This window comes from Macadamia integrifolia, chromosome 14 (assembly GCF_013358625.1).
Source record: "Macadamia integrifolia cultivar HAES 741 chromosome 14, SCU_Mint_v3, whole genome shotgun sequence".
NCBI lineage: Eukaryota > Viridiplantae > Streptophyta > Magnoliopsida > Proteales > Proteaceae > Macadamia > Macadamia integrifolia.
Window position 1 is genome coordinate 32578221 of NC_056570.1, and position 26711 is coordinate 32604931.

Below are 26711 nucleotides of genomic sequence, written 5' to 3' on the forward strand. Positions count from 1 at the left end.
TTGGTTGGAGGTCGAATCTGGTTTTAAAAGCTATGGTCTTGACGGTCATGGTTTGAAATAAATCTAGATAGGGTTGGTATGAAAAAATGAGAATCACCTATGACTAGAAAAAAATCATCCTTAGGCATTAATGACTTTAGAAACTTAAGTAGAAAACACCAGTATACCAAAACATTAAGTGATTCATGAATCCATTTATTGCCCAACAGTTACTCTATGCAAGTAAACTTTGACCAAGATGATCCATGGAATTGTAAACAGGAGTTAGGTTCATAAGGTAAGCAAGGCAAGGTTTGTTACCATTAGAGAACTTGGAAGGCACAAGAAACCTCCATGTATGTATGAGGGATTAGATAGTGGTGTCTCCTTTCTTATTCACATCCCCCTCCTCTTCACATTGCTAGCTGATGAGGATTGGAAGACTTCTAGATATAAATAAAGTTCAATCATTTTCTTCTAATGCAATTCCTGTCCTTTGCCATTTTAGATACTATATGCCATCATCTGTGCTCAATTTTAAACCTCATTTCTTCTGGGATCTTCAGTTTGATTCTTATACTCAATCTTTTTGAGAGAGAGAGAGAGAGAGATTCTAAAACTCAGATTGGATTAGCTGGATGGGCAAGGGTAAAAATGTGCAAAAAATTGATTTTGATAAAAAAGTAGAGGTAAATCTGCCGGACACAGTCTGATCCAAGTTGATCTGAATTAATATCAACTTTTCAAGCCCGAGTTTTAGAAACTTGATCGTGGGATCACTTTCTTATGGAACATGGTTTAAGTAAGCAAAATCGACAATGAAATCAATTTCCATGGATTCTGATTCCGGAAAAATTAGATTGCTAAAGGACAATTGCTAGCGTAGCTGGAGTGACGCTAGTGAAATAAAGCCCAGCCCCCAAGAGGTTTATTTCGAGTTGGAGACTTCATGTTCCTCATATAGTCTACAAATCCCCCCAACCATCCCTTCAAAAATAAAAATATATTGTAATAATGTTCCTCATTGTTAAAAGCTCTTCCCTAACCTCAACCTTACCAAGTTTTGAATCAATATTAGAGTGTTAAGTTTACTTGATCATGATGATGATTGAGCTATTCCTGCCAAAGATCAGACCCATCAGATGTTTGGAAAGATCAATAAATTGAATGGTTACAAAAGGGTACAACTGGTAGGGTCTATGTAGGATCAAGGACCCTAGATCCATCATAGATTAATTCTGCTTTTGTTTACCCCCATCCCCACCTCATGGAGTTGACTGGTTCCCACAAAAAAAATTAGGATTCTGATCTAATGTTCTTGTTGTCTTGTGGTGGGAGCAGATCAGCAGATACGAAATCCATGGTTTTATTATATTTTAAGGATCAGATATTTAAAAACCTGAAATTAAGATCTTGATCGGTCCTAATACCGATTCAGAATCGGTAAGAATCAGCTTAAAAACATCTTAATCTTAGTTTTGGATCGGTCAGGATTCCGATTCAAATTAGTTTGATTCAGATTTTTAAATCCCTGTAATTAAGACTTCAGTTGTCGGATATGTACAGGAAATCAAGTATTTCTATTCAACGGCTGAAGTGTTCAACCTTTCAACTATATTTAAAGAATGAATTAAATATAAAGCCATAATCTTCAAGTTTGAGGGAGACACGGAGGGAAGAGAAGGGTCGCATTGCCCTCACGTTTTTGTTGCTGTTGTTAGTTGCTTCTTACTGTTGTTTATTGTTTGTATTCACAGAGATAGAGACAAAAGTTTTCCATTTGTGGGTTTGGGTTTTAAGCAGATTCACCGATTGAAGCACGAGAAGCTCGATCCAAGGCTTCCGAGCGGTCGAGCTTCTCTAACCCACTTAATCTGATTCTGGGTTTCGCAGCGAGGTTATAGATGAACTTGGTCTTCTGAGATGGAGGTAGTTGAAACTTCTTCGAATGTGGAAAGAGGGGTCCGTATTCAAGCTCCACTGGTAAGCCCAGTCGACCGTTACTCTCATTTGTTGGTTTTTCCTGTATGCCATTCATCTTCCGAAGATACCCAGATGAAATTATGGTTGAATTTGCAGTCTTTGATGATGTGCTTACATATTTGAAGATCTGCTGGGTTTTGCTTTCCCTGTGATTTTACCTGATTACTACTAAGTTTTGTGGTTTTGGGGGTTTTACTTCTGGGGATATTGAGGTGGATGAGTGCTGCATTTTGTTGTGGATGTCTTGAGAACCTAGGTTTAGAAGTTGGGAGGATGGATTATGGAATTGGACTCAAATCAAAGGATGGGTAGATTGGATATTAAGATCCGTGGTCTTGGAAGACGGTTGGGTTCAGTTTCTGGGGGTGATGATTTCAGTTTGCTCGGTTGTTTTAAGTACGAAGTATGGGATTACTGGTGTCTGAAACTCTGAATCCCCCCACCTTCACACCCCAAAAAAATAAAAAATCCTTCCATTTCATTTAAAAAAAAAAAAAAAACCTTATTCTTAAGGGCCTCTTGTGTTTCTAAAGTTTGATGACAGTGCTTTTCTCTCTCTTTAAATTTTTTTCTTTTAAAGAAAGGGGGGAAGGTGGGGGGGGTGTTGTGTGGGGAGTAGAGTTGTATCTGTTTGAAACAAGGATGCCATCCATGCTTTTGTCCCCCCCAAAAGGTACTATCCATATCAAAGATTCCTCCATCTTTAGATGCCTAGAACATTTAACTTTTTGTATTGTCCTACCCTATTGTATGGCTTTAGGTTTATCACTTGTCACAGGAACTGACTATCTGCTCGGGTTTGGTTTTCTGATACTAATATTTTTAGCCTTCCTTCTGTTTCCTGCTTCGTGCTCATGGAGCCTCGTCCTCTTGATAGACCTTTCTGCCTATAACCCGCATTCTTGTTTTTGTCGATCATACTGTTCTTCTAGTTATGTACCTACTCGCAGTGGACCTCAATTGATGTATCTTCAGATTCTTCGAGGATTCTCACTGACAGTTGAATATCAACTAGCGGAGTCCAATTTCTGTTTTCATCTTTGCCATATCATCATAATCATCAGAGCTTTAGTAGGATATCAGCTAAGGTTATGGTCTGCAAAAGAGGTTCTGGATGCCATATTGATGCAGCCTGGTATCTAACAGCCTCGGGGTGGTGGGCCTATTAAGGGTACAATAAGAATAGGAAGAGGAGATTTAAATCTGATGGCTAATGAGAGACAGTTCTGATCCTTGATGTAATGGTTTGGATTTTAATGGGAACACCTATTTGAAGTTTCACAATGAAATAAGAAAGAAAATAACTTTAATGGATGAAAAATAGGAGGTTGAAGAAGGAAGAAATAATAATGTCTATTAGATAAGAGGGGCGGGGGGAGAAAACTTACCTAGGTTTAGATAAGAAGAAAAGAGAGAATCCACAAGGGGAAGAAGAGAGATAAAGTTGATCAGCCACACTAGGCACTTAGGTGACATAAACTTATCCATTAATTGACTCAAGGGGGGGGGGTACATCAATATTTATATTCTAAAAATTCCTCTAGAACTAGGCACTTCTAATGACAGGTTTCCCGAAGCCACTTAAGTAGACTACTAATTCTAGGTTACTAACTTTAAAACATCTAATACCTGGACAGCCTTCTTCATAAGTGAACTACTTAAATAATAACTACCTTGACTTGTACTTCTGGCTCCACTACAACTTAAGCTAATAAAAATAAATAAAAAATTGAATGCTGCCAACAGGCTAGCAGCTATATTTGGTTTAGACCCATTACAAGTAAAGCCATAAAATTAAAATCCGAACCCATCTATTATCATAATAGATTCTATTCCTGCTGCGTCATTGCATTACATATTCATAATATATATATATATATATATATCGTTTATCCAATAAACAGTTATTTGCTGGTATGTATCCTTGGATACGAGGGTGGAGACAAAATGAACACTTTTCTGAGGAAGGGTTCATTGAAAACTTGTTTGTACGAGGGGATCCATTGGTATTGGAGTCTGGCAAAACACATGGCACGTACATGCAAATTGATTTTAAAAGAGCGATCCTGGCTAGTTTGAATACAACATCTTGTTTGTAAAATACTTTCCTATTGCTTACTGGAAATGTCATGCTATACCATAATAGAAGTTCAGTTTCTTTCTAATTAGCAGTCAAATTTGGATGAGTGCAATGCACCACCAGCTACGGCCATGCCCTTTGAACCTTACTCATTCTGGCTTTTAGTTATGTATTACATATTTTGGTTTTTTGGTATCTGGGCTTAATCAATAATAAAGAAGGTGGATATAGAGGAGGATGCTTCATAGAGAATTAAAATAGGATAGATGAAGTGGAGAGGTGCGTCCGGAGTGTTGTGTGATCGACATATTCATTTAAAACTTGAAGGAAAATTTTATAAGACAATCATATGACCGGCTATGATGAAGATGGTGGTGAATGTTGAGTAGTTAAGAAGCATAATACAGATAAACTTTGTGTAGCTGAGATGAAGATGTTAAAATGGATGTGTGGCTAAACTAGGAAGGATAAAATGAGGAATGATCAAATTAGAGCTGATTTGAGAGTAGCTCTAATACATGATAAGCTATGAGAAAGTTGTTTGAGGCAGCATGACCATGTCAATGGAGGCCTTTAGATGCTTCAGTATGAATGAGTGATTTGATTCAGATTGAGGAGCCAAAAGAGCCAGGGGAATACCTAAAAGGCTAAAATGACTCTGGGAGAAGTGAGGAAAGACATTCATAGCTTAGACCTTCTACCAAGTATGACCTCGAATAGAACTTATTGGAGTGTAAGGATCCATGCTGTCGATCCGATTTTGTTGGGATAAGGCTGAATTGTTGTTGTTGTTGTATTACATTTGGGACTCTTAACCCGTGTGATGTCGCATATTCAGTTGCATTATTTATTGCATTGCTTTCTTCATAGGATATCTTTGTGGAATGCATCGAATATTAAATATTGCTGGCTTGATTACAGGAAAACTGATTACTGGTGTTACAAAATATGTGTCCATACAACCATTCTTAGCTAGAATCCTGTATATCCTGCGAGCAAGTGGTTAGACAGATCTGATGGTTAGACACATAAGCATGGCAGGTCCCACACTGGGACCTATGTAACAGAGTTTGTCCTTTGTTTCTCTGAATCATATTGATTGGAAACCCATAAATACTCTTATCTGCATATTTTGTGTCAAGTTAGCCTGGAACAAGGAAGTAAAATTGTATTTATGTGCTGTATACCTTTTATTGGCTATTTTAGTGATGTCCGATTTCTCCCCTCCCTGTTTGTGTGTGTTATGAATATTTGGTGCTCAAAAGTATATTTTCTTGATTGCATTTGCTCTAGATCGATCTTCCCCAAATCTTATAAGGTTGCAACTTGAACTTCTTTCGGATGCCTCTGATGCTATAAACATCAGCTAAATTATGTTTGTGCGAACTGGTTGCAAAACCTTCATGCAAGGCAGACTTGTACCAGAGACTAAACTGGTGAATTAGTTTTTCATGTTTTCAACACTTCTGTTTGGTTCCCATAAAAAAGCCTAATCTTTAGTCAACAAACAGCCTGATTTGCTAATGAAGGGCTCAACTGGTTGTCCATCTATAGAGTAAAACTGAAAATTTGACTGCAATAGCTCATAACAACATTCTTGAGATAATGGTAATGTACTCTTTATAAATGACAAGGATATGACTTGTAAAATAAGGGAGTTTAATTTTTTTCCCTTAAAGTTACAATAACTTTGGCCTAAGGCGTGGAAATATGAGAGTGCCAGGCTACACACCTATTAGTGTTAGTACTAATGTATATGAATCTTTTTAACTATTAAGAAGCTTATGGATAAAAAAGGGTAGGTGGCTTACCCCTCAATCTGAACATGACCCATTTGCGGTTTGTTGTGTTGTATCAGATTTATTTCTTGTCAAATTTTCTCAGCCAAAGTCTACTCTCTCTTTGCCATGTTTGTGTTGGTTTGTCAAGTCATGTTGGAAATGCACACTTACATTTCTTTTCTTGGTGTACAATCACTTTGTATGTGGCTGACTATCAGCTTAATAAGAACGCTTCTCATTATTACCTTAGAATCTGTTATGATTTCAGGAATGAGTTGCTGGTTTAGATGTTTAGTATTCTGTGTTTCTTATTGTTTAACATAAATATATTTTTTCTGCCTTTAGCTCAACTGTTATGAATTCTGAAATATTATGATTATATATTATTTATTATTTATATATACATTATATTGTCAAAAGTTAATTGTCTGAATTTATTTGTATTTTATCATTCCCTTGGATATTACATAGACTGAATCTGAAATTTCCCCCAGCACTTCTCCAAAATGCTTTGCACCAATGTCTTTTTCCTCTTGGGTAGTAAAAATCAATTTTTTTTGTGAATAACCAAAAAATATCAATTGTAGCATAGATTTTATTCCTGCTTGCCTCTTTGCTTTCAAGAAGAAGTTTGCATATTAGTTGATTTGGCTTGGTTAAGCTCTTTCTTCCTGGCATCAATGTCTTTATCATTGACTGTTTCCTAACCTTTCTTTTCCTTCCTCAACCTCATTTTTCTGAGATAACTAAACCGCTTTCATGACTTAACTGCCTTAATTAATTCCTGCTTGTTGGAGTACTTGATTAATTCCTACTTTTGAAATACATTTGAATGTCTGGCACAGTGATCCCTTTTCTTTTATTCTTGGGCATAAAACACGTTGAGCTATATCTTTGAGTAATGGAATCTGGTATTCATCTATGAGCGACACACTTGGACATTTTCTTGTGCAGTGTGATTTTAAAATATAACTCTCTAATTTTCTTTAGATGTTAACCCTAACTTAATGCACTGGTTAAACATTTTGAGTGTTTAATTGAATATTTTTATTTTTTTATGTTATAGCAATATAGTTTAATAAGGTAGGGTAGGTCCCGAGGATATCAACTTATTGTGTTTTCACTATATTTTCATAAAAAAATATGGAAACCTATATTACCCTGGTGTTGTAAGAATATGACCTTTTGGTACGACATTGTGCATGTAGAAACTGAACAGAATATCTAGGTGCAAGTGGGTCGGGTTGACAAAGGCCTTAGCCTGTCCCTACTCTATCTCATGTTTCCAGAACCTGAGCCTAGTGGCCCTAAGCCCATGGTACTGTAGAAAAACCAACCCAATGTGACTTCAAATTTGGTTGGGTTGGTTTGGACCTTATTTGACTCCTTCCCCTAAATGGTTATTCTGCATTAGCTTTTTGCACCCCCAAAGAATTTGTGTATGTAAAATTTGTGAGTACTTTTGTTGTGGTAGATGGTATGAAAAAGAAATGGTATAACTTTGTAAATTTCTTGCGGGTACAAAACCAATGTTTTTTTATGGTATTGTTGTCTTTGTGAACTAGTGGTTAAAGTTTATTGTTGTTGGTCCTAATGAAATGATACGCCATCCTTCATCACTCTCTTGTGACTTGTAAGAACTTTGCAATGTTGCACTTGAACTGTTTTTGAAGGCAATTATGTCTAACTTCTGCCTGCTATCACACAGTGGTCTTCTACTTTACTAGTACTCCCTCTCCTTTTCTTCTTCTTTTTTTTTTTTTTTGGGGGGGGGTTGGGGTGAGGAGCTAGATAAAGGTTTTCTCGATGTTTGGAACTACAACAACAACACAACTCAGCCTTCTCGATATTTGGAAATCCCTATAAAAATATGTTGTCTTATTCTCAATAAGTGCTTGTGAATTAACCTAACTGCTCTATTTCACCTGACAATCCATGATAAACTGAGATCGGCAGTTACTCTATAGACTACCTGTCTACTTGCCTACAATTAACTTCCACCTATGATTTTAACAGCTTGGGATTACAGTGTCAGTGTGTCATCATGGTTTAAGATCTCAGTGTCGCTAATATCTATTTTTTTTCAAAACGGCGAGACGAGATGCATGGCGAGGTATGAATTGTACAAAAACTCGACCGAGGTCTCGAGATCTCGCCTCTCTCTCTATTTTTTTGAAGAAAAAACACTAAGGAGCGAGGATTTTGGTGCTTTTGCTTGAGGATCTCCATTTCTACACTCATTAAAGCTTAAAGAGTAGAGAATATTAACTCCTCATCCACGTTTGTAGTTACTTTTCTTCTCAAGAACCATTTTAGATTAAAATTTTTTTTTTTTCAAACCCAATTTATCATTGAAACATCATCAATACTTGTTGGTTTACTTTTCTTTTCTTTTATTTTCTTCTCTCTTTTTTTTTTAAATATATGTGATGCATACAACACTGATCTATAGATTCATGGAGGGAAATATATTTTTCTTTTTTTTTTTAAAATAAATAATGCATATAACACTGACCTTATGTTGTTATGTGGCTTATCTTATGTTATTTCAAATTTTCATTATATGTGAATGTGACTCATCCGTCATCAATGTTAATTGTTAAACAATTAAGTAATTATCTATGATATCTTTTAAATTCCTATGATTATGTTGTGTCATGTGTTGATTGTGGAATAGAGCATACCTAGGGTCCAAAGAGTTGGAGACTACTTGCATAGGGTACAAAGCTAAAGTACCATTTTAGGTTTAATTTTTAAAAAGATGATGTTTCCATTGTGTTTAGAATGCCTAAAATTGGGTAAATACCAATTTTCAGGGGTAACAAAAGGCCATATGGCTACCGAGTCGACCGGAAAAAAATACATGATCTCGGCGAGATCTCACCAGATCTCTCTTTTTTGGAACAGTGAGATGGGGGACAAGAGCGAGATCTTAAACCTTGTGTGTCATCTCTTATGCTATTTGGTGGTATGTAGTCATGAATGATCCCAAATGAACTAAGGGTATTTTTGTCATGAAAATGTATACCAAACTGTCAAAATGTCAGTCGTATTTAACATGGTGTTTCTTTAGCTGCTTCATTCATGAGTAGATTTCAAAATACCCCTCTATACTCCTCCCGATTGACTTAGCCGCTGATCCTCTGTAAAAAGTTAATGACTTGAACACCACTGGCTCCCCCACCCCGGGAACCCCAAAAAAAAAATAAAAAAATTCCACATCTAAGCCTATGTGATGAGAGGCCAGCCTGGTTGAATGGGGTCATTATTCTGATCTGGGATTGGAGATGATGGATTATTTGGAGGTCCAATAATTTCAGATGCATATCCATCTCTGAACTCTCTTATCTGACCAAACTGTTTAGAGGCCTGCCTCCCAATCACACGGGTTTTTAAGAAATTGAGTCCTATGCATTATACACTGAACCATATATATTCTTTTGCACTTCTATGTTCTATTTCTAGTCAGCCAGAATCGGTGAATGGCTTCTTAAATTCTCTTCATGTATCTTTTCTATTTTTTTAAGCAGTAATTTGTGGTTATCTATCAGAGAAAGGGGGGAAAACTTGCATCTTACCATGGAATTCATTGCAGGTGGATTCTGTGTCGTGCTATTGCAGAGTAGATTCAGGCTTAAAAACAGTTGCCGGGGCGAGGAAATTTGTTCCAGGATCGAGACATTGTATACAGCCTGATATCAAGACTCATGCACACAAGACCAAGAACTCCCGCAGGGAAAGGAGCAGAGTCCAGCCTCCCCTTTTGCCTGGCCTTCCTGATGATCTTGCCATTGCATGTCTGATCCGGGTTCCACGTGTTGAGCACAGAAAGCTCCGTCTAGTCTGTAAGAGATGGTATAAGCTTCTTGCTGGTAACTTCTTTTACTCAATGAGGAAGAACCTGGGAATGGCAGAGGAGTGGGTCTATGTTATCAAACGAGAACGTGATGGGAAGATTTCATGGCATGCTTTTGATCCTACCTACCAGCTCTGGCAGCCGCTTCCCCCTGTTCCTGTGGAATATTCTGAAGCCCTTGGATTTGGGTGTGCAGTTCTGAGTGGCTGTCATCTCTATTTATTTGGGGGCAAAGACCCACATAAAGGATCTATGAGAAAGGTTATCTACTACAGTGCCCGGACAAACAAATGGCACCGGGCACCAGAGATGCTCCGGAAACGCCATTTCTTTGGTTCTTGTGTGATTAATAACTGCCTATATGTGGCTGGTGGAGAATGTGAAGGGATCCAAAGAACCTTGCGGTCAGCTGAAGTTTATGATCCAAACAGGAACAGGTGGACCTTTATCGCCGATATGAGCGCAGCAATGGTGCCCTTCATTGGGGTTGTTTACAATGGGAAGTGGTTCCTAAAGGGGCTTGGTTCTCACCGTGAGGTCATGAATGAAGCCTACATTCCTGAAACCAATAGCTGGGCCTCAGTTAATGATGGGATGGTTGCAGGTTGGCGCAACCCCAGCATCTCTTTAAATGGGAAGCTCTATGCATTGGACTGCAGGGATGGTTGTAAGCTACGAGTATATGATGGAGCCACAGATTCATGGAACAAGTTCATAGACAGTAAGCTCCACCTTGGAAGCTCACGGGCCCTGGAGGCTGCTGCACTTGTCCCCTTGAATGGGAAGCTTTGCATCATCCGCAACAACATGAGCATCAGCCTGGTTGATGTTTCTAGCCCTGATACACATGTAGAGAGTAACCCTCATCTATGGGAGACTATTGCAGGGAAAGGCCACTTTAGGACTCTTGTCACCAACTTATGGTCTAGTATTGCAGGTCGAAGTGGTTTGAAGAGTCACATCGTGCATTGTCAGGTGCTTCAGGCATGAAAACCAATGGGAGGCTTCCAAGGAATCTGAACTCCCTTCTATCATAGAAGTTTCCTCCATTCCAATACTCCATCACAATGAGTTTTTGCATTCAAAACAGTATGCTCCTTCCTGGCATTCTGTATTCGCTTTGTGAAGATTGAATCATCAGTTTCTGTGGTTGACAATGGAAGAGGATCCTCAATACTCAATGCCATTTTAGATGGGACTCTTGCCTTCATGTTGGACATGGGAATGGAGATGATGAATACAACAACTTGCAAGAAGAAAGGAAAGACAGTAGCTCGAGAGATCATTTTACCTTGCACTCCTTTCAGACTCTGCCTTCCAAGGGACTGGTGAAGAGATGGATATAGAAGCCATTTTGATATTTGATTTGAGGAAGTCCAAAACAACATGCATGGGCCATTGCACCTAGCCACTTGTGGCTTTGATGTGTGTTGTGTTCTTTTGTTATGGTTTATGCTATAGTATCATGTATTACTCTATGGAATGCTTGTGAATACAGTGGGGGATATAGAGATGAGCAAATGAATCATATGCATGGATACTTTTGGGGTATCAATCAATTTATATAACCTAATCCTTCCAGGGTTTTAAAGAGCGAAATTGGAATCCAGATCAAGGTCAATTTGATACAGGTTGGTCAGATTCTGCCTTAACCCTAGAAATGCAGTAGGCTGCTCTGGATTGGCCGATTTCGATCCCGATTTTTAAAACACCCGAACCCTTGGTTTTATTTGCATGTTCTTCCTGTTGGATTTTTACCGTTAAAATAAGCTGATATTGGATATAATGGTTCATGGGTCTTCATGCTGTACCTTATAAAGTAAAACTTGAAGTTGTTTTTGTGTGATTGACCAGATAATTAGGTGGTAAAGTAATGAAGGGTGCGTTTGGAAAGGCAACTTGGGCTGCGTTTGGAATGATTCTAATTTTGAAGTAGGAAGTAGGCAATTTCATTTGTTCCTTTCAGGATTAGAAAGGATGAAAACTATCCTCCCATGGCTAATGGTGACATGACTTCGAGATGAGCTTCATAAGAGGAAACGGCTCCCCTTATTGGATGGCTTATGACCAGTGTGATGGCTATTTCAAGCCAACTGAAAGAATTCTGTGCTTTGTTGAATATATTTTAAGGGAGAGGGTCTGTGCTTTGTTAAATATATTTTAAGGGAGAGGGTTCTGAATAAAGGCAACGTAGCTTCTACATCATCTTAGGGACCAATGATAACGACTCGTACAAGCGTCAAAGCGGCAATTATTTTATCTTTCAATGTATCTTGGTACAGGATATACTGTCTTTCACGGTTCTTTTTTTCATATTTTAATCACAAAAATAAAACGTGGTATACACATGGTGAGTGGATTATGGAGTGAGTGGTCAACACAGACCAAGTGGATGCACAGATAGATTGGTGTAAACAGAATGGTACACAGACATAATTTCTTTGTATGTGTAGCAGTGTGATGGTGTTTCTTCTATCAGGAGAAGAATGAAAATTGTAAAAAATTGTAATACCAATCTCACCATAGCAGATCGAACATCTGTATAAAGGTTTCATCGGCAGGATCACGCCTCCTCGCTATCCACTTTTTAGTGATAGGGTTCCAAACCTTGCTTTCGCCTAACTATCTATTGAGTCTATTTTTTATGTGTTTTATCATGTTAGTATTGGGGTGAGAGTATTGTACTCTTGTGAATCCATATTGTAGAATGAGAAGAGGGATAGGTATGGTATAGCATGTTACCTTAGAATTTTATGTGTTAACGGGATTTTAATTATAGGATTTGATCATCTTAAATAAAACAAAACTGTCAGATCAAGAGAAAATGTCAAAACCTTCACTCCACCGCTGGTACACCTTTTCTCTCTCCTCTTTCTATCTCCACTTTCTTACTCCCCTCTGCAACTGTTCTATGACGGAAAGAAAAAAAAAAAAAAATTCATGCTGCTTGACCTGAATCCTCATACCATGGCCAGCCTGCAAACCGCTGCATCTCTTCCCCGCCCTCTCTCCCTCTCCTTGCCCTCTACTGGTTCTCCCTCTTGCCCCGCTATTTGGTTTATTCAATTCTATCAATCACCTTACTCATAGCTCCCAAAGGGGATTGTTTCACCCAATGGGACCTGCGAAGAATAAAACCCTTTTTATTTTAAGCTTTTTCAAATCAAGCAGTCCGTCGCCTCTTTTATTTTTCTTCAAATTGGGGTTTTGAGCGTACTCCAACATTCATTTTCTTTGCATAGGGATAACATTGAAGGTGTTAATGGCTCCATCGTCGAACAGAGCTAGAGGTGTCTGCAAGGAACTGCGTACATGGCATGGCATGTAAGTCTCAATTAAGTTGATCCTTAATGCATCGTATGAGCAATAATTGCAGGAGTTTTACAAATTCCAGTACAAGCATAGGCTCCGTAAGGCACCCATTCTGAACCTGGGAATCTCTGCAATTCGGGAGCATCAGGAGGGACAACAATGGAGACTAAAATTATTGGAGAACAATCTGAAAGTGCATAGATTGTATGGAGGCTCCAGACAAATTTCTTCAAGGCAAAGAAATCATCTGATCATAACTGATTTCTTGCCTTAGAAGTAGAGGAAGATCCGTTGAGAGTGGGGAATCTTGCGGCGGGTGAAGTAGATATGGAAGGGATTGATAATGGACGGTCTTGCAATTTGGGCAAAGATACATGGCCTCGTAGCGTCCTTTGTCGCGCTCGCGAGAGAAGGAGAGAAAGAGAGGGGGGGGGGGGAAGCAGGGGATCGACAAATTTTTGGTATGAGAGGCGGAGGCGGAGCTGGAGACAGAGAGGAAGGAGAAAGGTAGAAGAAGGAGGAGGGAAACACCGAGCGGAGGTATTGGGCAGATCATGTACAGCAATGGTTACAAACTGACGAGATTTGTTATGTTTCATCTAACGATAGTAAATGCTAGCATACCTTATTCTTAGGTAATTTACTAGCATATTAAATCTTTTTCCGAATGAAAATTATGAAAAAAGAGTTTTTCCTTGACCATTATTACCTTCTATGTCTTGACAAATATTTTGGTAGAAATGTAGGACCAAAGTTGATTTGTATATATCCATTTCTCATTGATTAATAAATATTCATATTTTAGTTCAATTCAGAACTAGACTTAACATCCATATCGGAGTCAAGATTACCAATTCCAAGAATTGAGATTGGATTGAAAGATCCGGTTCATTTGATTCTTTTGAAGAAATTAAGGTTAGGGTATGGTTTGGTTGATTTCAACTAATTTTTCATTGATTAATAAATATTCATATTTTTTGAATTCGGTCTGACCAAATAGAATCAAAATTGATCAGGACCAATCTAGATCTCGATTCAGGGTATTTAAAATTTCATAAATTTGATGAATATTATATGGTTATACTGAAATATGATGATATTTTTGTAATCTTTATGACTTTTTTTTTTCTTTTTTTTTAGGATGAATGAAAATTATATTAAATCAAAAGAACAAAAGACAATATCAAAGCCAATGATGAAAGATCCATCTAAGTAATAAAAATGCAAAAGGTGGGTAAGGGAGGCCACAATCATAAAAGAATGATACATCAAAAAACCAAGATATACAAAGAGATAAGAGGAAGATCTCAACATATTTTGAGAATGGGATATTAAGCCTAATAGACCTAATTATATTTGCTGAAAATGGTAAGTCATGACAATCTTTTATTTCGTTTATCCAAAAGAATTTAGAAGTTGCTTGTAATGTTTCAACACAAGGCCAAATCCATTAAAAAAAGAAGAAGAAGAAGAAGAAGAAGAAAAAGGTGACAAGCCAAAGATTTCTTTCATCCGAATAAAATGAAGAATTCATTCTCCATTGGTAATGTGATCTCAGGGTATCAATGGGATGGTTTTTGGTATTCTCGGATGAGTACATATTAGTATCAGTAAGGCAATGCCAAAGGTGTCAATCCCAGAACCGTCCATTTAGTAAATAGAACCAAATCTATTAGCTAGTGCTGATTATTAATTGGATGGGATGGTACCCATAAATGGTTTAATGTTTCTTAATGAGATGGTTCCATTACTATTGTTGTGGATCTTTTCATTTTCATGAAATCTAAAGATATTTTTTACTTTATAAAGTAACTTAGAAATTTAGAATCTGACACCATGAGATTTCATGACTTTACTTCTTCAAACTCTCTAGGATTACATGTAGGCTTTTTAATATGACAATTAAGAACTAGTGATGACCAAATAATCAAGCCCATGTATGGTTTTAGTGCCCCATTGCTAAACAAGTTTAGAGAAGCAAAATTAAAATAGTCCTTCAACTGAAACCTCCCTAAGAGAAAATACCACTTAAATACATAAAATTAAAATAATAAAACTTGAACACAAGAACATGAAATATGGAAAAATATCCTCTCCAAAACCACCGACCCTCCAATGATCCATCCAAGGGTTGAGAGAGTTTGGACATGTATCCCCAGGTGTTGGGATGCGTGACCAAACCCTTCCAACCCTTGGATGGATCGTTAGAAGGTGTTTGGAGTGTGCAGTCATTGGAGAGGAGCCAGATCCATGAAATATACCCTATGAAAGCGTACTAGCAGTTTCAATTCTATCCGGTATAATTTATTGTTCGATACCAAAATCAGATTCCAACACTAGGTTTTAATAAGACGGTTTCGATTCTGATCCCAAATTGACACCCTTAACGTGATACTATGACCTGGGAGAGAGGTGAGCCCGCAATGGGTTTTTCATCACCACAGTGAACTCCACCATCTCTGTCAAGTCAACATCATCTCCATCCACAGCCGTCCATTTGAAATCATTGACCAAATTCGCCACAAAATACTCTAGGTGTAGCAAGGCTAACCTAAGCCCAGGGCAAATCCTCCTCTCTGCACCAAAAGGCATCATCTTAATCTCCCTAGTCCCAGTAATATCAAATACTTCTCCTCCTTCATCATCACCCAAAAATCTCTCTGGTCTAAACTCCATTGGATCTTTCCAAACCTTTGGATCCAAACCCATGTCAGCCACCATAAAATTTACAGTAGTAGCATCCTTTGGTATCACATGGCCGTCCAACACAGTATCTGTCATGACAGCATGTGGTAACACAAAGTGGGCAGGTGGGTGACGCCTTAGCCCTTCCAACACTATTACCTTTAGATAAGGCATCTTCTGCAACTCATCTTCACTGATTTCTTCTTCTTCATTTGATGAGTTATTCATAGCTATTACTCCTTTGATCTCAGAGTAAAGCTTCTCTTGGATTTCTTGTTGCTTCACCAAATTGGCCATTATCCATTCTAATGCAGTGGATGTTGTGTCTGTGCCAGCATTAAGAAACTGAGCAAAGGCTCACAATTTCTTGATCTGTGAGTTTTCTTCCTTCTGCTTCATCTGGGATTTGAAGATCCAATAATGAATCTACATAGGAGATGGAGGTTTCATTCTCTTCTTTCTTCTCCTTTAGTTCTCGGCGAGCTTTGATTAATGGGATTTCTATATCTTCTTCTCTGTTACGCAGGTTGAGCAGATTGAGCCATTGTTTTCTGAAGATGATCTTCCCTAAAATAGGGAAGAAAGAAAGGACATTCAATCCAATGAATTTTATGAGGAGAGCTCTCTCTACATCTTGCAATCTCTTTGATGGTTTTCTCATCAAGTTTCTCACCAAAACATATGAAGGCCAGTAAACAAAACATGGAATACTGGAAGTGTTCCATCACTTCCACTGGCTCGCCTGATTTAACATGGTATTTGAGCAACGTCTTTAATGTCTCCAAGACCCATTTACGGGTGTTAGCATTAGATTTTACTCGAGAACGATGAAAAATTTCTGAGGTGAGATTCCTGCTAAGGGTACGCCAGAGAGGACCACAGGAAGCTGCTGTGATGCTGTGTTGGTTACTAGTGATGATGCTGCTGGATGGAGGTGCCGGTGGACGATCGGAAAATATAACGCCGTTTTGGATGAGGGCTTGATGGGCAAGAGAAGGAGTTGTGATGAAGATGAGAGGTTTGAACCAATGTGTAAGGTGATAATAGGGCCATATTTGTGTCTGAGGTTGCAGAGGATTGATTCAATATCAGAGAAGGATTTGTAGAGCCAAAAGAAGTTGCCAATGATGGGTACTTTCAGGGGTCCTAGGGGTCCTGAAGGGAGAGAGAGCTTATTGGTGTCCTTGGTTTTAGTGGTGTGGGAGAGGAGAGCTAGTAAGAATTTGAGGGCTACACAGAGACTAATAGAGAAGAGGATGATGAACCGGAGCCCCATTGGAGGAGTTTTTTAGTTCATAAGAAGAGTGAAATGAAGGAATGAAGATGATAATGGCGTAATGGTTTTGAATGAATGAAGATGGCAATGACAGAATGGTATTTGAAGGTGCAGTGCGGGATTTGAGGGGATGGTTCTGCTTGTTGACGATGAAAGAGAGCCACCCATTAGCAAAATTATAGATTTTTTTTTTTTTTTCTGGTGCAATAAAAATTGGTTATACCACTGGGCAATGAAATGACCATATTACCCCTACCTTTGGATGCAGTGCCTATGCTTCCATTGGTCGTTGCGCTGACGGAAGGCCCACACATCCTACCAGCAAAACCCTGCCCAATCCAAAATTGCAACCATACCCTTTTTCTTCTCGGTTATTTCAATAAGAACTGCAGCTGCTGCAATGGTCAGATCACTAAATAGAGTTCATCAGCAATCACATTTGAGTTTCTGATAAACTCTATTCTTAGAGGCAAGTTCTTCAATATGATCTAACAAATGGGATGGAGGGAACCACTCACAGATGGAACAACTCATTCTTTGGCAAGGGCAATCTCTCAAATGGGATGGAGGGAACCACTCACAGGAAGGGCCCAAGAATACTGATCCAACATACATGATAGATGTCACTGGTACCCTAGGGACCAACCCACAACTACATAAATTGTTTAAGGAATCAGACAGTCCCATAATGACCATAGGAGAAGGAGAAGTAGAAGGAGAAAAGACATGTAAAGTTTGGGTCTTGACTCTCCTATAACCTCAAATAGAGCTGTTAGGAGGACAGGGATCCTTGTAGTCAACCCCTTTTAGGTGGGTGATTTCTGAGGTGTTGAAGTGTTCCTCTTTTTATTTGTTTATTTTATCATCTCACGGATCCATGTAGCTGACCCTTAGTTCGAAAAAGGTTGAGTTGCTGTTAATTGTTTGAGGAACTGGAATTGGTGATCCGATCGAATTGGATCGATTCAACCCAATTTCCAATTCAAAAAATAGACCACTTTCCAGGGTTCTTGATACATCATCATCATCATCACTCCAATGAACTTTGAATTCTAATTGTTTGCTGGAATTTCTCTCTTTTTGGCCTTAAAATCCAGCTTATTGTGAATCTCTCCGTTTTAAGATCTCAAATATTTTCAGAGACTATTCAACAATACCATGACTTTGACTTCACCCATCTTCTCAACCCACAAAAGAAACACTACGGAAACAAATTGTTGGCATGATCTCCAGTTCCATTCTCAGTATTTTAGCTGAATTGATGGCTCATAACCTGACTGCGGCTTTGCTCAAACAGATAAATCACGCTACAGCAGCAATGTCAATCAATGATCATTGTAGGTGATGCAGCATTCATCACTTCCAGTTGAGGGTTTTCATTTTGTTGTTTACAGTATAATCTATAGAGAACCAAATGAATTGCAAATAAACTGGCTCTTTCTTATGGAAAAAAATAACTTTGATGAATGGAATTGTGTTCCACAGTCTATTTTCTAGGCTGGTGTACTGTAAAACACTACTAGCATACAGGTGATTATCTATCAGTACCTTCCTATTTCAATCAAACGAGGAAAAGAGAAGTTCATGAATGTCGCAGCTGCAGTAAAATTCCCTCACTTCAAAAAATTAGGCCAAAACAAACAGCTAAACACATAGCAATCCAGTTAGGAATAGAAGATATGTACCATTAGAAGGTCATACCTAAGTCTAACAATGTTCAGGGTGGAAACTTTGATTCATTTGTCACTGCCATATACAATACAACATTGCATCCACATCCAAAAAATGTCATTTTTGTCATGGAATGAAAATTTATCTGAAGCTCTATTTGCAGTTGCATCCTTCAACATCTAAACCTAAGAAGTATATCACTCAAGATTTCTAGAATATCATCTGAACTCCCTTACTGCACCTACATTTCCATTTTATTCATGTGTCATTTATTGATTATTTCCCACTTTCATCCAAAGAAATGAATATTCATGCTTGTCAAGCCAAAATAAAGAGATGAAAACACTTGAGAATACAATATGTGCATAAGATATGAAACCACTAAAAGGTCATATCCTTTGACAATTCTTCACTGACATGATTTAGTATACAAACAGAATTCACATACATACATCATTTTTGAAGCATACTTATTGGCAGATAAACCAAATCCCCGTAGTGACATAAGAGTTCATAACTACAACAGACAAAGCTCACATTTATTAAACATATTAAGAAGCTTTATATGCCGATCCTCCACAATCCAGTATCCAGCCTAAGAGGTCCAAATAGATATTGCTATACCATGAAGGGATGTATCACTGATTTACACCTGCAATGGATTTAAAAGATCTTCATTTGCACATATAGAAGTAGTTTGTATGTCAAATAATTAATTAAGAGAATTACATTGCCTTCTAAAAAAATCGATTCCCTTCAGTTACTCATCAATGGGTGTGGGCTTGGATGTGCATTTGCAGGTGGGGTGTGCAGGAAATGGGAAAATAAAACAATGCCCATGATGCATAAAATGCATTGTTCCACTTTAAGTTCTGAAATCTCTCTGCTCTCAACACTGGGTCTTCCTATGTGAATAATTTTTTCATGTCCAGAGAGAAAAAATCTATTGTGTATTCACTCCTTGTATTCATATTGTTTTTTATGTAAATTGACCTGAATGGACTGATGCTCTGAGCAGGAGTATCTATATTATTCTCTATGTCTGCTAAGGATCTCACCATCTCTTACTCTTAAAGAAATTTCCAATTATGCAAAGCACCAAAACCAACCCTTTTGCAGGTTGGAGTGGTTGTCGATGAGGAATCTCCATCTTATGTTCTTCAATAATTCTTTTCATTTTTTACCCAAAAAAAAAAAAAAATTCTTTTCATTTGATAACATTAAGAAGAAAAGGTGCAGTGACCAAATACATAGTTTGACTTCCATGAAAGGGTAAAACAAGAACTGAAAGTACTAAATTATGAATCCTGTAAACTGTGAAACATAGAGGAAAACGCAAAATTTCCCTAAGGATTTGAAAAAGAAAACCATGAGAGAAAACCCATCGATTTTAACTTCTATCCTCAAATTGTACTGGAAAAAAAAAAAGAACTTTCTCTGCTTTCCTTCATCAGAGAAAGAAGAATAGAAAGGTAAAATTGATCAACAAAACTCAATATAACGAAGGGCGAATTAAAAGCAGAGTAAAATCTAGCGATGAAAATGTTAGATGATGATGCTAAGCTAGGGAATCAAGTCATTTTACCTCTGAAACATAAGATTCTAGTACTGTCTCCAGTGGATTCGCATACGCTTTGCTCTTACAAACGGGAATAGTCTGAAACTGCTCAGCTGGGAACTCCTCCGACAAAATCCCAACATAGAATTCAATTAAATCCGAGTTGGGTTTGGCTTTGATTCCGGTAACAGGAACCCAGACGAAAAATTTCTTAGCCTGAATACCGGTAACATCAGAAACAGCACCGTAGCTCAATCTTCCAGTGATCTTCTTATCGTAATACACGAGTTCATTGAACTGAACATAGCAGGTGCGATCAAGCTCCACCTCGAATTCTCCATCATCGGTAATCGAGAAGGATTTCACGGCGTTCGGAATGAGGCCCTTTGGAAGACCGAATTCAGGAAGGAGATCGAAGACATCATCTGGAACAGCAAGAGAGAGATTGATTGTCGATAACAGAGAAATCAGAGAAAGGGTTAGAGTAGTTGCAGAGATAATTCTACGAAAATTCGCCATTTCTCTCCTCTAAGCTATCAAATTCAGCTTTAGCGTCTCCAGAACTGAACAAGACCGTGTAGTCCAACACTCTTCGCATATATAGATATGAAGGAGACTTGGCTTTTACGACGACATAGAAGTCGTAACTCTCGATCACGTCTTATTATCATAACGTCAAAGTCGTCACTCTGAGCCACGTCTTATGTGACTTGGAGCCATGTCTTAGGTGGGTGGCACTTCGTTATGCCATCTCGCAGATCAGATAGGTTCAAACCGGGTGGACCAATCAAATCCCGTTAGATTACTCGAGATCAAACGCTTATCAGTTTGTTTGGGTTTTATGGAAACTTTGTAGGGTGCAAAATAATTGTGCTGCTCCTTTTATGTGCACTGAATATGTATCTATATATTCTTCCATTGGTTTACTGATTTGGCGTTTTCTATGTCAGATCGATAGGTTTTCTCTCCCAAGAAAAAATTAACCGAAAAGGGAAACCAATAAAAATCAAAACGGATTGATGAATTGCAGTATCGAATAAAAATTTGGACCAAACTTGATTTAAAAAAGAAAAAAAATAACCTAACAAGGGGAAAAATCCTATTAATTTTCTTATATATGCATGTAAACTTGAAACTAGACCAAATTGAATTTAGCTATTATAACTTGATCACAAAACAATAACAAACTTCGATAAGAAAATGGACTGAAATCGAAAATTTTCTTAATGCTTTGATTTCGGTTAACCTTATACCTTTCAAATTGGTTCAGTCTGATTGAAACCAAATCGAACCGATCAATTGACACTCTTACATTGGTGTGTCACTATTTCCTCTGCCCTCGGTGCCTCCATGTGTGTGAAAGGAAACTTGATCTTTGTTTCAAATGTCAAGTTTTCCTTCAAAACAAAGTTTGTTAAGAGGATATGCCAATCTTAAAAAATATAAAATATCAAGTTAATGATGCAATCATAACTATCCAACCAAGAAACTTCTCAGAAAGAGGGGAAGAGATAAAGAGAAAAGAAAAAGCACACCTTAGCTTTATTCCAACCTATAATGTAAAAAAATGAGACTCCAAATTCTCAAACGATAAAATTATAATAAAGCCAAAAAATTAGAAAATAATTGAATTTTGTGTAAGTTATTAGCAAATCATGTCATGAATACCTATTAGGATAGCTCAGTTGGGATAAATCAACACTTCACAATTAAAAACTCGTGAGTTCTACTCTTTATGGAGTCTTATCCAAAAAGAAATTAAATAAATAAAACTTTGGTAATCACGTCTCATAGTCATATACTCATATGTCTGACCCCAAAATATTATTTAATTATATATTAGTATTTTCCTTTATAGTCCATAAGAAAAGCATATGCTGTCCCTTAGATTCATCAAGAGAAAACATATTTTTTTTTTTATAATATTTGCATTTTTCTATGTGGCCATATGAAAAGCATGAAATGTGTCCTGTTGCAAACTTGTAGGTGGGATGAATCTAATTTTCTTGAAAAAAAAAATTAATAACTTAAGAAAATAATAAAATTTCAACATTCTTTGTCCTAGAGATGGGAGAGTTTGTCTATTATTGCCTTAACTACCCATTATGAGCAATAGACACCTCTCTCTCTCTCTTTTTTTTTTTTTGGACCGAAATGTTATTCAAAAGAATCGGACAAGGAGGAACTCTTGCTGAGATATGAGTTATTTACAAGGAAAGGTGGAGGCTGAATCCATTGAGTATAGGAAAGACAAAATTTAAGATCACCGCCTGCAAGGAAGTGGGTTTCCCTATTAGAACTACGTGGAATGAAACAGAAAAGAATTGAAACAAAATCAAGAGAAAGTACCAAAATATCATCAACTATTTATGAAGATGCCCAATCAAGAGAGGTAGAGATGCTGTTGAGGGCCTGGATAAGAGGTTGGCAATCAAAAAAGATCGACAAAATAGAGAGCCCCAAGGTTTTAGCTAAGAGAAGAGCGTCACGGACTCCTTCAGCTTCCATCGCTGTAGCTAAATGACCCCAACCAGATTTGCACTTCGCTCCTATGAACATCTTTCCCCTGTCATATATAATTGCACTTCTTGCACATTTCTGGGAGTTTGATATCCACACTCCATCAACCAAAGCAAAAGCACTGTCTTGCGAGATAAATGAAATTTGAAAATCAGCATCTAAGAAATGAGGACGGTTATTATGAAGGGGAGGGCAAGAAATAGCAATACAAACCATACCCCATCTGCTCTCTTCAGCAGAACGATGAAATTTGGTGAAGCAAAGTTAAAGACTACTTGATTTCTTGATTTTCAAATTTGTCAAAGAAGTGAGGACCATTGAATTTGACAATCGTGATGGTCAGGGGCATTCTTGAAATTCAAAATCAAGAACGATCAGAGCACAAAAATCAGCAATCTGAAGAGATGATGCATCAAGCATGAAGGGAGAAGCCTTCCAACAAACAGCTATAAAAGAACATCCAAATAGGGCATGCACAATAGTTTCCTCCTCCTCCTCATGGAAAATGGGGCAATAAGGGGTGCATGAGCAAGATCTGATATAAAGTAATTGATTTACAGCCAAGGCATTCGAGTTACATCTCCACAAAAACATTTTCATTTTTGGCAACAATTTCAAATTCCACAACACTCTCCAAAAACCCGAACTAGAGGGGGATGCTAAGCTTGTTGGGCTATTAGAAACCATAAGCAATGCTAGATAATAAGCACTGTTAACAGAAAAATTACCATTCTTAGTTTATCCCCAAAACCAACTATCTTGGTTAGGACAACTCCTAAGAGCAATCTGCAGGATTGCATGGGCTTCAATGGAGGTGAAGGAGGAATTAATAAGGGAAGTGTTCCACTGTCTAGATGGAAGCAAGATGAGATCCTCCACCAAGTGAAGGTTTGCATTAGGGGTGGACCCCGTTAACTTGCCGTTAGGGAAAGAGGAAACACAAGCATCATGATAGATGGTTGTGGATTTGCCATCACCAATTTTCCTGCGAAGACCATTTAAGATAACAGTCTTACCTTTTAGGAGGCTTCGCCAAGCCCAAGAGCAAGAGTTTCTATGGGGAACATCAAGGAAGGAAGAATTTGAGAAACACATCCCCTTGGACTTTAACCCACAAGGCATCCTCATTGGACAATAGACGCCAACATTGGCGAGCCAAAAGAGCCAGATTAAAGGACCTAAAGTCCCTAAACCCAATGCCACCTAATGATTTCCTCCTACACAATTTATCCCAACTGATCCAAAAGACACTCTTTCCCTTTGTCTTTCCACCAAAAATGTTTTAGAAGTTTGTTTAGCCTGGAATAGACAGAGATAGGGAGAATAAACACTGACATGGGGTAAAGGGGAATGCTAGTGGCCATAGACTTTATGAGGACTTCCTTACCAGCAGTAGACAAAAGGTTTTCTTTCCAACCCGCTAATTTGGGCTGCACTCTCTCAATGACATTGGAGAACAATGACTTTTTGGATTTGCCAAATTCAGTCGATAGCCCAAGATATTTCCCATAGATGGGAACCACAGTAAATCCTAATATTCTAGAAACCTCCCTAACAACAGATGGGATTGTGTTAGGGCGGAAAAGAACATTAGATTTGGACATGTTTAGCTCTTGACCCGACACTTGGCAGAAATCTTTAAGTAGATTAATAGTTGTTTGGCCCTCCTGAATACCGGTTTTTAAGAATACTAAACAGTCATCGGCAAACATGAGATGGAAAACAGAAGCATCAAATCTACTAGTCTTAATTCCTGATATTTGGTGAGAGAGCTCAGCATAAAGAAAATAGCAAGACAAGGCTTCCTGACAAAGGATGAAAAGGTAAGGACTAAGAGGGCAACCCCATCTAAGCCCCCTTTGGAGAATGATACTCCCAACAATAGTGCCATTAATTTTGATAGAATAATGGACCGTAGAGACACATTGCATTACCCATCGCACCCACTTCTCTGCAAAACCAAATCTAAGGAGGGTGAGCTCCAAGAAGGACCATTCCACCTTGTCATAGGCTTTACAAAGATCGAGCTTCAGGGCCATGTAACTAGATTTACCCTTTAAAGATCGCATTTGGTGGAAAATCTCATGAGCAACATAAACAGTGTCATAAATAGTCCTGGGTGGGATAAAGGCACTTTGAGAGGAGTTGATCAAGGTATTGAGCGAGGGCTTAAGCCGATTAACCAAACACTTGGCTATGATTTTGTAAATGACTGTGCACAGGCTAATGGGCCTAAATTGGCCAATGGACTCGGGGTTTTTTTTTGTTTTGGAATAAGAATAATGGTAATACGGTTAAATTCTTTAAGCATGAAGCCATTACTGAAAAACCTTTTAATGGCCCTAAGAAGGTCAACCCCGACAATGTGCTAATTTTATTAAAAAAATTTAGCAGGCATCCCATCAAGGCCTAGCGCTTTATATGCCCCAATTTGAAATAATGTCTTTTTTATTTCCTTATCAGTGAAATCTCGACGTAATAATTCATTATCGGAGTGGAGTATGCAAGCTGGTAAGCACTGAAGGAAATTCTCAATACTTGAAGGGTTTGAGGAGGAGTATATGTTATTGAAAAATTCAGAAATGTGTGAGTCTAAGTCAGGGCCTTCAGGGATCCACTCCCCGACATTGTTCTTAAGACAGGAAATACGATTGACTTGCCTCCTCCTAGCTGTGGTCTTGTGAAAGAAAGAGGTATTTCGGTCTCCAACTTGTAACCATTTAACATGGGAACGCTAGGCCCAATACACCTCTTCTTGATTAAGCAAAGACTCAAGGCACATTCGGCACTTAGATTCAAGGGACTGGGAAATAGGGCAATGGGGGTTCTGTTGGAGGGACTCCAGCTCTTCCATAGTGTTGGCAATCTCAACTCTAGAGTTCCCAAAGTTGGCCTCACTCCACTTGTTAAGATGGGATCTACAATTTTTAATTTTCCGATAAAGCTGATACAAAGAAGAACCATGATAAGGAAAGTCCTAAGCATTAGCAACAATAGAGGGAAGGTCTGGATGTCCTTCCCATTTGGCTTCGAAGCGAAAACCCTGGGGTTTAAGCCAATGGGTGGGATCAAAATAAACCACAAAAGGGGTGTGGTCAGATCCAATCATAGCGAAGCAATGGATAGAGATAGAAATATGATTACACAGAAAGTCTTCATTAGCAAAGGCCTTATCTATGCTTGCCATTATCAAATTACTTCCTCTCCTTTTATTTGACCAAGAATAGGTGGGACCAGAAAATTTAAGCTCAACCAGACCACATTCATCCATTGCCGAATGAAAATTTAAAATTTGAGAAATAGGCTTTACCTGACCACCGTATTTTTCATCCTGGCTGAGAATCTCGTTGAAGTATCCTAAGCACAACCACGGGCCAAAAACTAAGCGTCCCAGCTAGATGAGTTCTCTGATGAGCACATTTATGTGTGAAATCTAGGGTAGTAAAATATGCATTTTACATATTTATAATGGAGCTACCTTGGATTTTACTCTCTTTTTGCAGGTTTTATATTTTCAAGTCCTTAAGGACTATCGGGCGTTATATATTCAATTTTACACATAAAGATGTCCTATTTCTTTTCATGGTTGTGAAGAGGACGAAATTCTGAGCAAGATGGACGTGTTCAATTGCAATTACACATTCGTTTGGTCAACCGTACAAGTAATTATTGTTTTTGGACCAGAAAAATAATAATGGCTCAGAACTTAACCGAGATGCAGAACTAGCCCATCTACAGTTGTCCCAAGGGTATAAGGAATATTTCAAATGCCAACAAGGATCAATAAACCACATCCTTAAGTGATTGAAGATTCGTTTTTGATAACAACAACTACCTAGCGTCTTTGGTGAATTGTGGTATGCAAAATCCCTTGCTTATTAGGAGGTCTCAAGTTTGAACCTCTTTTTTTTTTTTTTTAAGATTTTCTCTCTTCTACTCATCACTCAAAGGAGGTCGGCCAAAGAGTTTCTTATGCAAGAGGAGAGAGAAATAAGGAAATAAAGAGAAAA

At 38.1% G+C, this 26711-nt stretch overlaps 2 protein-coding genes and 1 pseudogene across 3 annotated transcripts; 1 reads left to right on the forward strand and 2 right to left on the reverse strand.

The window, feature by feature from the left end:
- Positions 1-1595: 1595 nt before the first annotated feature.
- On the forward strand, positions 1596-11244 carry LOC122061965 (F-box/kelch-repeat protein At1g55270-like). Of its 2 annotated transcripts, none has more exons than XM_042625563.1 (2): positions 1596-1962; positions 9419-11244. In XM_042625563.1, exons 1-2 carry the CDS (start codon positions 1903-1905, stop codon positions 10667-10669), a joined length of 1311 nt encoding a protein of 436 aa, XP_042481497.1. In that variant the 5' UTR covers positions 1596-1902; the 3' UTR covers positions 10670-11244. The 2 variants fall into 2 exon arrangements, with proteins under 2 accessions (XP_042481497.1, XP_042481496.1); XM_042625562.1 differs by lacking the exon at positions 1596-1962 and adding an exon at positions 8526-8791.
- A 4141-nt stretch (positions 11245-15385) lies between these two features.
- On the reverse strand, positions 15386-16970 carry LOC122060551 (annotated as a pseudogene).
- Positions 16971-18983: 2013 nt separating this feature from the next.
- LOC122060999 lies at positions 18984-20774 on the reverse strand. Its single transcript, XM_042624145.1, has 2 exons — positions 20209-20774; positions 18984-19275 (listed from the first exon to the last, which is right to left on the reverse strand). Exons 1-2 carry the CDS (start codon positions 20698-20700, stop codon positions 19270-19272), a joined length of 498 nt encoding a protein of 165 aa, XP_042480079.1. The 5' UTR covers positions 20701-20774; the 3' UTR covers positions 18984-19269.
- Between the last annotated feature and the right edge of the window lie 5937 nt (positions 20775-26711).